The sequence below is a fragment of the Sturnus vulgaris genome, chromosome Z, assembly GCF_052056855.1.
Source record: "Sturnus vulgaris isolate bStuVul1 chromosome Z, bStuVul1.hap1, whole genome shotgun sequence".
In the NCBI taxonomy this organism is placed as follows: domain Eukaryota; kingdom Metazoa; phylum Chordata; class Aves; order Passeriformes; family Sturnidae; genus Sturnus; species Sturnus vulgaris.
In genome coordinates this window covers 8,306,116-8,315,989 of record NC_142283.1, presented here as the reverse complement: position 1 = coordinate 8,315,989, position 9,874 = coordinate 8,306,116, and the positions used below count along the sequence as shown (strand labels likewise).

Sequence of the window (9,874 nt, the reverse complement as noted above, 5' to 3'; positions counted from 1 at the left end):
AGGCTGGCTGAGGAAAGTGCAGATTTGGGACGGCAGCAGAGCCACACATTTGCTAAGAACTCCCTGCAAAGCCTGCTGAGAAAACTCTGGGACTCCATTGAGCGTAGAGGAGGCCAAAGGAACGTTTTCTAATCTGCCCTCTTCATCCCTTTTCCAGCAAACACAGAGCAATGTCCTTTCCCTCTATCACCGATGGTGCCCCAGGCACGGGATGCAGCCAGGGGACAGAGCTGGCCAGCGCTCCCAGTGCCCTCGCCAGGCGCTGCCCCTGCCCTGCGGTGCCGTGCGGTGCCGTGCGGTGCCCGGCCAGCCCCGGGAGCCGCCCCGCCCGCGCTGGGCCCGCAGCCCCGGCTCTGCCGCGCTCGGCCCCGCCAAGTCCGGCCCGCGCGGGGCCGCGAGCGGGGCCGAGCGCAGCGCCCCCCTCAGGCCGCGCGCCGCCGGCGCAGCCGTGGCCGTTGAGCCGCGGCCGTTGTGGCGACACTCGGCGATCGGCGCGATGGCGGAGCGGTCGCTGCCCGCCGGCCTCAACGCCAGCACCTTCCCCGCCAAGCTCTGGCGCCTGGTGAACAACCCCCGCGTCCGCTCCGTGCGCTGGGACAGCGGGGGCCAGGGGCTGCTCATCGACCGCTCCCTCTTCGAGCGGGAGCTGCTCAGCCCGGGCAGTGCCCACGTGGATGGAGGCGACGGGGCGGGGCCGGTCCCGGAGTCCTTCAGGGCCGCGCACTTCGGCAGCTTCGTGCGCCAGCTCAACCGCTACGGCTTCCGAAAGGTGCCGGACTTCGTTGGCTCAGCTGTGCCGGGCGATTGCGGGTCATGGCTCCACTTCAGGAACCCCAACTTTCGCCGCGACCGTCCCGACCTCCTGCTCCGCATCCAGCGCCTGACCAGGGCCAACAGGCAGCGGCTGGCGGCGGGGCTGGAGGTGCGCGGCCGCCAGCCCAGCCGCTTCCAGCAGCTCCCCACGGAGCGGCCACTGCCCGCCTTCTCTGCCGGGCAGCCGCCCAGAGCCGGTGAGACGGGCTGGGAGCTGCGGGCGCGAAGGGTGCCGTGGGCTGTGGCCGTGGGCACTGCCCGGCGGGGCAGGAGCGGGCCCTGCCCGTGCTGGGGCTGCTCAGAGCAGCAGCCCCGGCCGGCACAGGGGCTGTCCTTGGGCAAGGCAGCTGTGCTGGCAGGGCCCGGAGCTGTGCTGCCTGTGCCGGGGGCTGCGGGACGGTCCCGCCGCGGCTGCGCTCACCACACGCTGGCCCGCTCGGCCTGCAGCTGGCCCAGCCCTGCGCCGTGGCTGGTGCTGCTCCTTGCCCGGCCCTGGGATGCTTGGGGAGCTCTCCGTGACTGCGGCTGAGCCGAGCGCTCGGTCTGGTCAGGCCCAGCAGGAAGGAGCCTCCCCTGGGGCAGAGGGGAAGAGACCTGGCAGTTGGGATACTGGCAGTTGCCTCCTGCCAAGGAATGGCAGCAGGACAGTGTTCGCAGACAGTTGAACGAATAGGGGAGAGCTCAGTAGACGAGGAATTGGTTGTTGAATAGCCCCACAACATGTTTTGAGGTTTTTTTCTTCTTTTTCACCCTGCTTGAGAGGATGGGAGCTTTTGTCTTCCCTGGTGGAAACACACTTGCTGCCAAGGCAAACACAAGCCAAGACCAATAGTGACCCAGACTTCCCTTTGCTTCCTTTTTTCTTCTCTCACTGCTGCACAGCTCCCTCATGCCAGAACCTTGCTGCTGCCTCACCTGAGGATTCAGAGCTGCCTCCAGGCCCTTCCAGGAGGCGTGCAGGTGCTCAGGAGTCTGAGGCTTCCCCACCACCTGCCAAGAAAGTCTGTGCCTCCTCTGGACTTTTTGGGGCTTCACCAGTGGAACCATCGTGGGAGCTCATCCGCAGATTTAATCTCCGCAAGCTCACCATTCCGCTGGTTCGCATCGACCCTGAAGCTGCCTGCAGGGCCCTTCGAGAGAGCAGCCAGTGCAAATCTTCAGAGCAGCACACCCCAGCCACATACTCATCAGGTAGGGAAAGAGTTTCTACCCTTGCTTTTCAAACAGGTCCTGCTTAGTGACCCTTTGAAATATTTTCCTGCAAGTGCTCTGTCAGGGGTAGATGTTAAGTGAGAATCAGGTAGAAAGTGTCAAGTCACCTAGGAAGAGGGACCTTGAAAACAGAAAGATTCTCTGTCTGCTTTTCCTATCCTTGCTGCAGATTTGGAGGGCGTTGTGGGCATTTTCCAGCAGCCTCTCTGTAGGGGTGCAAGGGCAAAGTGAAAAGTATTTCCTAACAAGTGGTCAGTGTTAGGTGAATTCCCCTCTTTCTTTGAATGAAGCCAAACTAGGACAGTGATAGGATATTGCAGATGTTTAAGACTGACTGCCCTGCAAATGAAGCCGTGCCATGGAATGAGTTCTCTCTGTCCCCAGAACAGCTGCACCTGCAGAGTATGGCCTCACCCACAAGGTTGCTTTTTAGAATAAACTCAGAGTTTAATTTCAACGTGTGTGCCTGATGATTTGGGCACTTCCTCGTTGAATCCACTTGCTGTGGTCTTTTGTGATGAGAAACTCATGCAGGCAAATCCAAAAGCTGATGGGGAGACAGGAATGGCTGTGATTATAAAGTTTTTGTGTCCCTTTGGAGTGGAGGAGATAAGACCTGGCAGTTGGGTTTCTGGCAGTCGCCTCCTACCAAGGAATGGCAGCAGGAGAGTTTTCCAGGATGGATGAACATGTAGGAGGGAGCTCAGTAGACAAGGAACTGGGTGTTTAATAGCCCCACAACATGTTTTGAGGTTTTTTTCTTCTTTTTCATCCTGCTTGAGAGGATGGGAGCTTTTGTCTTCCCTGGTGGAAACACACTTGCTGCCAAGGCAAACACAGGCAAAGACCAATAGTGACCCAGACTTCCCTTTGCTTCCTTTTTTCTTCTCTCACTGCTGCACAGCTCCCTCATGCCAGAACCTTGCTGCTGCCTCACCTGAGGATTCAGAGCTGCCTCCAGGCCCTTCCAGGAGGCGTGCAGGTGCTCAGGAGTCTGAGGCTTCCCCACCACCTGCCAAGAAAGTCTGTGCCTCCTCTGGACTTTTTGGGGCTTCACCAGTGGAACCATCGTGGGAGCTCATCCGCAGATTTAATCTCCGCAAGCTCACCATTCCGCTGGTTCGCATCGACCCTGAAGCTGCCTGCAGGGCCCTTCGAGAGAGCAGCCAGTGCAAATCTTCAGAGCAGCACACCCCAGCCAACAGTGCTGCCTCACCTGAGGATTCAGAGCTGCCTCCAGGCCCTTCCAGGACAAGCGCAGGTGCTCAAGAGCGTGAGGCTTCCCCAGCACCTCCCGAGAAAGTGTTGGTCACCTCTGGACTTCTTGGGGCTTCATCAGAGGAGCCAGGCACATACAAATTTCAGCTGCAGCCTGAGCGTATCATTCCATCAGTTCCTGTTCCAGAGAGCAGCAGCTGCACATCTCCAGAGCAGCACTCGCCAGCCTACTGCCCATCAGGTAGGGAAAGAGTTTCTGCCCTTGCTTTTCAGAACAATCATGAAAATTGACCGTTTGAACTATTTCCCTGCAGTGCTCTGTCATGGGTAGATCTGAAGTGAAAATCAGGTAGAAAGTGTCAAGTGTGCTAGGAAGCAGAACTGTGAAAACAAAAGCAAACTCCGTCTGCTTTTCCTATCCGTGCTGCAGATTTGGAGGGTGTTCTGGGCATTTTCCAGACAGTCTCCCTTTAGGGGTGCAAGGGCGAGGCAAATAACCTTTGTCTACAACTGGTCAGTGTCAGGTAAACTCCCATCTTTCTTGATGGAGAAAACTAGGACCCTGTTAGGATATTGCAGAGTTTGCAGCTTGTCTCTCCTTCAAGTAATGATATTAAATTTCAATGAACTCTGTGTGTCCCCAGAATAGCTGCAGCTGCAGAATAGGGCCTTACCCACAAGGTTATTTTTAGAAGAAACTCACAGTTTTAAGTTTTGCATGTGTGTCTGCAGATCTGGGCTCTTCCTGGGTGAATCTGCTTTCTATGATCTCTTGTGATGAGAAACTGTGAAGCCACCAAGTCCAAAAGCTGATGGGGAGATAGAAAAGGCAGGGATTAGCAAGTGTGTTTGTATATGTGTAGATCAATTTTAGAATCCATCCTTTAATGTACATAGACATCGTTTGGAAGAAAGACTTTGTAAGAGGAAGAACTCACTCTTCCAATTTCCTGGGATGTTTGATCCAAGGCAGCATAGAGCTCTGTGTCCCAAAGCCACATTCTGGAGCCTGACTTATGTGTTTGAATTCTTGCAGCCACTCTAGGCACTTCAGCTGCCAGTGCTCCAGCTGGCTGGGCTGGTTATGCACCATGGACAGCCCCCAGGTGGCTCTGGAATACTCCTGGGGAAGAGGAATTGCCACCGCTGGATCTGGACCTGGTGCTTGAGACACTGGAGGAGATGCTTTCATCCTCCCCGCCTAAAAGGTCTCCCTCTGCTCAGGTAACTCCACTGAACAGGGATGAAAGGGGCTGGACTGAGAGCTTTTGAATGTTGTCACTTGGCTGAGAAGCAAAAGCTTCTTGAATTCAGTTGTTTAATGGACAGGGAAGGATTTGCTTGGTAAAGTAAAGTTTCTAAAAAAAGAGGGATGAAAGTTCACCCCTTGGTGAGGATGAGAGGTGTGAGCCTGTGCTGGCCAAGTTTGGTTGCTCCCTTTCCTGGGAAGAATGCCTCCTGCAGGGGCATTTGTGGGAAAGAAGTGGAAGTTTGGAGAATGCCACTGAAAGTGTCCTGACAGGGAGGGGCATGTGAGAAGTGCCCCTGTTCCAGCAGCAGATGTGGGCTCTGCCTACTTTGTGTTGCAAGGCCAAGGCAAAGCAAAGTCTGGGCTGCAGCTGCTGCTGCTGTGTGAGCCCTGCCGTGCTCCCAGAGCTGTGTTTGGGGATGGGCTGGAGCTGCAGCTTTCTTGTGCTCTCAGTAACCTGGTGCCTGCAGTCCAGTTTCTATCTGGGAAATCCTCAGCTGAGCAAACTGGTCGGTCTTGCTCTCCATGTTCCAGAGCTCAGTCACCTTGCTGGTGGGCATCTGTGTGGGAAAAGATGCATGTTCCCATGCAGTCCCTACAAAGCTGCAGCCTGGATGAGACTGTTCTGCACAGGGCTGTGGAGGGAGGAGCACATCCCTGTGCCGGGAGCTGTCGGGACTCCTTCCTTAGCAGCCATTCCATGTGTTCAGTGTCCCCGCCACATTCAACACTCTCAGCTTTGACAGCTTTTGGACCATGTTGGAGAAGTCAAATCCTTTTTACTTTTGAAGGCTTTTGGGGCCCAGACTTCTTATTAGGAGCAAGGGATTAAATATGTGAGCCACAGAGTTGTTGGACCAGATATTTTGTGTAACTGGTGAGAAGGGTTTATTTCTTTCTGTTTTTCTCTTTCAAGGAGAATGTTAATGTGGCCCCTGAGTCCTCAGGAGGGGAGCCTGTGAACAAGGCTGCAGCAGAGGGAGCTTTGCCTGGCACCGAGAGCTGTGGGAACAGTTCCCAGGAACCCGAGGAGCTTGGTAAGGACAGAGCCCACATTGGTTTAGAGAGGTGTGAGATGGCTGCTCTGAGCCTGCCTCTGACAGGAAGGGAGATCAGAGGAAGTTGAGTTCTTGTCTGCAGGGTTGGTGCTTCCCGGTGCCTTTAGTTCAAGTCCTGCACAGACACAACCTCCCAGAGCCCTGCCCTCCACGCTTCTCCAGAGGCTCTGACACGGAGTCCTCTGCTGTGGCAAGAGAGCAGGGAATAAACCTGACCTTGTGGGAGTTGTGTCACCAAGCCGGGTGTCCCAATTTGGTTTCACAACTCAGCTCACAGCACCCTTCAGCTTCAGCCATTTCAGTGGGGACTGAGGTCTCTGTCAGCACAGAGAAAGAACAAGGCTGGGCTTCTTTGTGGGAGCTGGGACTGTCTGTGTTTCGAGCTCTCGTTGGTGCTATTTGCACTGTGAGTGCTGAGACTTTATCGCGGTATTTCAGTGCTTTACACAGTTTTGAACATTTGTAAGGATCCGTGTTCCTTAAAGAGCAGGCTTCAAATTGCCAAGTGAGAGTCTGCTTTTCAGACCATCTTTTACAGTGTTTGATAGAAGGACAGTTACTTCCAAAGGGAAAAATGCACGGAGGCCAATATTGACTCTGTTCCCTTTGCTTCCCAGATATCCATCTGATCTACCTTGCCAGGAGGGCTGCCCTGCGTGCAAAGGGAAACCCGAAGGAGAGCCTGTGACCATCGGGCAGGTTGAATCCTTCTGTTTATAGATACATTTAAAGATGTCCATAGTTCTATTTATATATGCATATAGTTACATTTATAGATTTATGGAGTTGTGTTTATACATCTATATATTGATATTTACAGATCTTTATAGTTAAATATATATATAGTTATAAATCTGATAGGATTATATTTCATTATATGCAGTTATAGATTTGCCGAGTATATTTATAGATGTGTAGAGTAATACTTATACATACATAAAATTATATTTATAAATCTGCATAGTTTGTAGTTAAGAGTTAGATGGATGTGTAGATGGAGAGATTGATGTTTGTGTAGGCCTAGGCTGCATTTTTACCTCTTCCACCCCTCGGATGCCTTTTTCATCTCTTGTTTTTCCCCTGTGCCCCCTCTGTCCCCTCTCCCTGTGCTGTGTCCGAGCTGGCGGCCGGAGCGGAGCAGCAGTTCCAGCCCCGGGTGTCCCTGGAGCGCTGGGAGCTGCCGGTGGCCCCAGGCACTGTCCCCTGAGGAGCTGCTGAGGGCCGGTGAGACTGAGGGGGCTGAGGAGGTGGTGACACTGAAGGGACGGTGACCTTGAGGTGCTGGTGGGGCTGGGGGTGTGGGGCAGCACAGGGCGATGGTGGCACTGAGGTGACAGGGAAGTGGCACAGGCTGAGGGGGGTGGCGGGGTCTAAGGGGATGGGATGGGTCAGAAGGGACAGAGGGAGGTGAGAGGACTGCGGGACTCTGAAGAAACTGAAGGGGACTCGGGGTTTGCCGAGAGCATGGCGGGGCTGAGGGGATGGAGGGAGCCAGCAGGGAGCACAGAGGGGTACGGGACTGCAGCTCTGCCAGACCTTGGAACCAATTCCTGAGCGTCCATTTTTGCCACAGCTGCAGAGAAGAACTTGAAGACAGCAGGAGAACTGACAGGAGCCAGCAGGAAGAAGCTGAAGGGCACGAGCAAGAGCAGTGAGCAGGGAGCTGCTGCTGGCAGGCGAGAGCCGGGGTGAGGCCACAGGGCCGGTGAGGCAGGCTGGGGGTGAGGGTGCCGTGGGCTGTGGCCGTGGGCACTGCCCGGCGGGGCAGGAGCGGGCCCTGCCCGTGCTGGGGCTGCTCAGCGCAGCTGCCCCGGCCGGCACAGGGGCTGTCCTTGGGCAAGGCAGCTGTGCCGGCAGGGCCCGGGAGCTGTGCCGGCTGTGCCGGGCTGCCGGGGGCTGCGGGACGGTCCCGCCGCGGCTGCGCTCACCACACCCTGGCCCGCTCGGCCGCTTTTCCTTTGCAGCCCTCCTGGGGAGGCACTGAGATTTTCTCTTCCCTGATGCAAGTGCAGGTGCTGCCAAGGGAAAGGTCCTGATCCTGACTCCGTGTTCCCTTTTTTCCCAGATGTCCCGTCTGCTGTCCCTGTCCAGGAGAGCTGCTGTGCGTGGAAGAGACCGAGGGAGAGACTTTGAAGATGGCGCTGCTGGAATCCCCCTGCTCAGCGTTCATTTGAAAGATACATGGACTTGCACAGGGAGAGGGATAATTACATCTGTGCATTGCTATTTATATAGCAGTGTTTTGATGTGTCTGTTGTTATGGATTTATGCTATGTATATATGTATGCATATAGATACATATGTTTTCAACTACATATATGTGTATATATGTATCTAAATGTACATGTATATTCGGTTTTTAGTTCTAGTTCCTATGTACGCAGTTGTGTTGGTTTCTATTTCTGTTGAGGCAGTTATACATATATGGCTCTTTAAATAGGCATATTGGTATTTGCATAGGTATATGTGTTCTAGTTTTATATGTATATTAATCTATTTCTAGATGTCATTAGATTTCCATATGTATCCAATTGTATAGCTGTCTACTTGTATTGATGCAGTTATATGGATATTTAGCTTGGCAGAGTGATACTTTTATATTTATAGATAGGTTTGTTTTATAGATGTTTATATTGTATATAATATGTAATATTTAATCGATATTAACATCTGTATATCATTATAGTTTTATATGTGTTTATGTATCTGTATGTTCTTTAGTTCTGTTTAAAAGTGTATGGAGTTGTATAGTTGTATAATTCTATGTATTTAGAGAGGAATGCATATTTTGTATTTCTGTATGTGCTGTATGTTTGTAGTAATATGTAATAAATTAAGTTGTTAAATACCTAATTTATCTTTGTGTATAGTGAATTGTTGTAGAGGTCGGCAATAAATTAAGTTTTTATTAACAGAAGTTTGTATCTGTATATATTTACATACCCTTGTTGTACTAATGGAATAAATTCCTTTTTTTAACCTTAACTGAGATTTGTGCAGTTCTGTATTGGCAGCACAGTGTAGCAATTTGTAATAAATGACATTTTCCAATTGAAATCGATTCTTGTGTATTTGTCGATCAACAGTGCAGCTGTAGCAATCTGCAAAAATTACATTTGTCAGCTGAGATGGGTGTTGTGTGATTTGTGGTATTTAAAGCAATGAGCAGATGTACAGGTGATGATGCTGGAGGATTTTGGCCATGAAAATCTCCAGCCATGCCCAGCACATGCCCCACGTGCACTCAGGCTGGCTGAGGAAAGTGCAGATTGGGGATGGCAGCAGAGCCACACATTTGCTAAGAACTCCCTGCAAAGCCTGCTGAGAAAACTCTGGGACTCCACTGAGTGTAGAATTCCAACCACGAGCCACCCAGGGAGGACAAATGCACCCCCCATCCCACTGGCAACTCTTCAGGAAGTGCTCCAAGTGTCCCTCTGAAGATCATCCAGGACACCAGGAGCCAACGGGGATCCTGAGCCAGCCCTGCTGCCTTTGGCAGCACTTTGGCAAACGAGCCAGAGCAAGGGGGAGACAACAATGACTGAAACTGCTGCAGGCTGGGGATGAAGGAAGGGCCAGTGACACAAGTGCTGAGATGTCTCAAAATCCAGGAGAACTGGGAATCACCAATGTCACAAGCACGGAAATGATGGATGCCCTTTATGTAAAGTTCCCTGGAGGAGCTTCCAGGGCAGTTGCTGCTAGGAGCAGCAGTAGCCAAAGACAGCAGGAGCTGCACATTTTCCTGGGTCTGTGTCCAGGCCCCAGGCTCTAAGAGCCCTTGCTCCCACAAAGCCCTTGCCCACGGAGGCTGCAGGGTAAAAGCAATCCCATTGCCAAGACAGGCTTTGCAGCTGAAGTCCACTGCCCTTGCGTTTAGGGAATTAATGATGCCATGTAAAGCACAGCAGCTGCGCTGCAGGGCCCTCACAGCTGAGCGTGCTGCTGGCCCACCTGATGTGCCTGTAACACACAAAAAAGGACGAAGTTATCTGATTCTAATTTTAGTACAGCTCCTCCTGGATCTGATGGCACACTTCCTGACCAGGAGGGCAAGGCCTTGGCCAGAGCCCAGGCCTGGGCTTGGAGGGTTTTCTCCTAAAATACCCTACAAAGATGCCTCTCTTCATGTCAGTTGGGAAAGCTTCCTGAAGTGATACATTTCTTCCAGGTAACTACACAAGGCTCTACAGAGCTAGCATAAGCATCTTGGTAGTCTACTTTTAGCTAAGTACTGATGGTGCTAACGACACTATCCAGGATTAATCAGGTAAATCAGCTCTGGCTCAGGCCTGCTGCTCAGGTCTCCACACATCAGATA

The 9,874-nt window shown here is 52.5% G+C and overlaps 1 protein-coding gene across 1 annotated transcript; it reads left to right on the top strand.

Annotated features, from left to right (window-relative positions):
- Positions 1 to 487: 487 nt before the first annotated feature.
- On the top strand, positions 488 to 8,403 carry LOC148219652 (uncharacterized). Its single transcript, XM_088157382.1, has 8 exons — positions 488 to 1,010; positions 1,696 to 2,004; positions 2,930 to 3,484; positions 4,280 to 4,467; positions 5,409 to 5,529; positions 6,168 to 6,774; positions 7,124 to 7,238; positions 7,616 to 8,403. The coding sequence occupies exons 1-6, from the start codon at positions 497 to 499 to the stop codon at positions 6,236 to 6,238; spliced, it is 1,758 nt and encodes a 585-aa protein (XP_088013508.1). The 5' UTR covers positions 488 to 496; the 3' UTR covers positions 6,239 to 6,774; positions 7,124 to 7,238; positions 7,616 to 8,403.
- The last annotated feature ends 1,471 nt before the right edge of the window (positions 8,404 to 9,874 follow it).

Coding starts and splice junctions, on each gene's coding strand:
- LOC148219652 (XM_088157382.1), top strand. CDS start 497: ATGGCGGAGCGGTCGCTGCCCGCCGGCCTCAACGCCAGCACCTTCCCC. Junction 3,485..4,279: donor GCCAGCCTACTGCCCATCAG/GTAGGGAAAGAG, acceptor GAATTCTTGCAG/CCACTCTAGGCACTTCAGCT. Junction 5,530..6,167: donor CCAGGAACCCGAGGAGCTTG/GTAAGGACAGAG, acceptor TTTGCTTCCCAG/ATATCCATCTGATCTACCTT.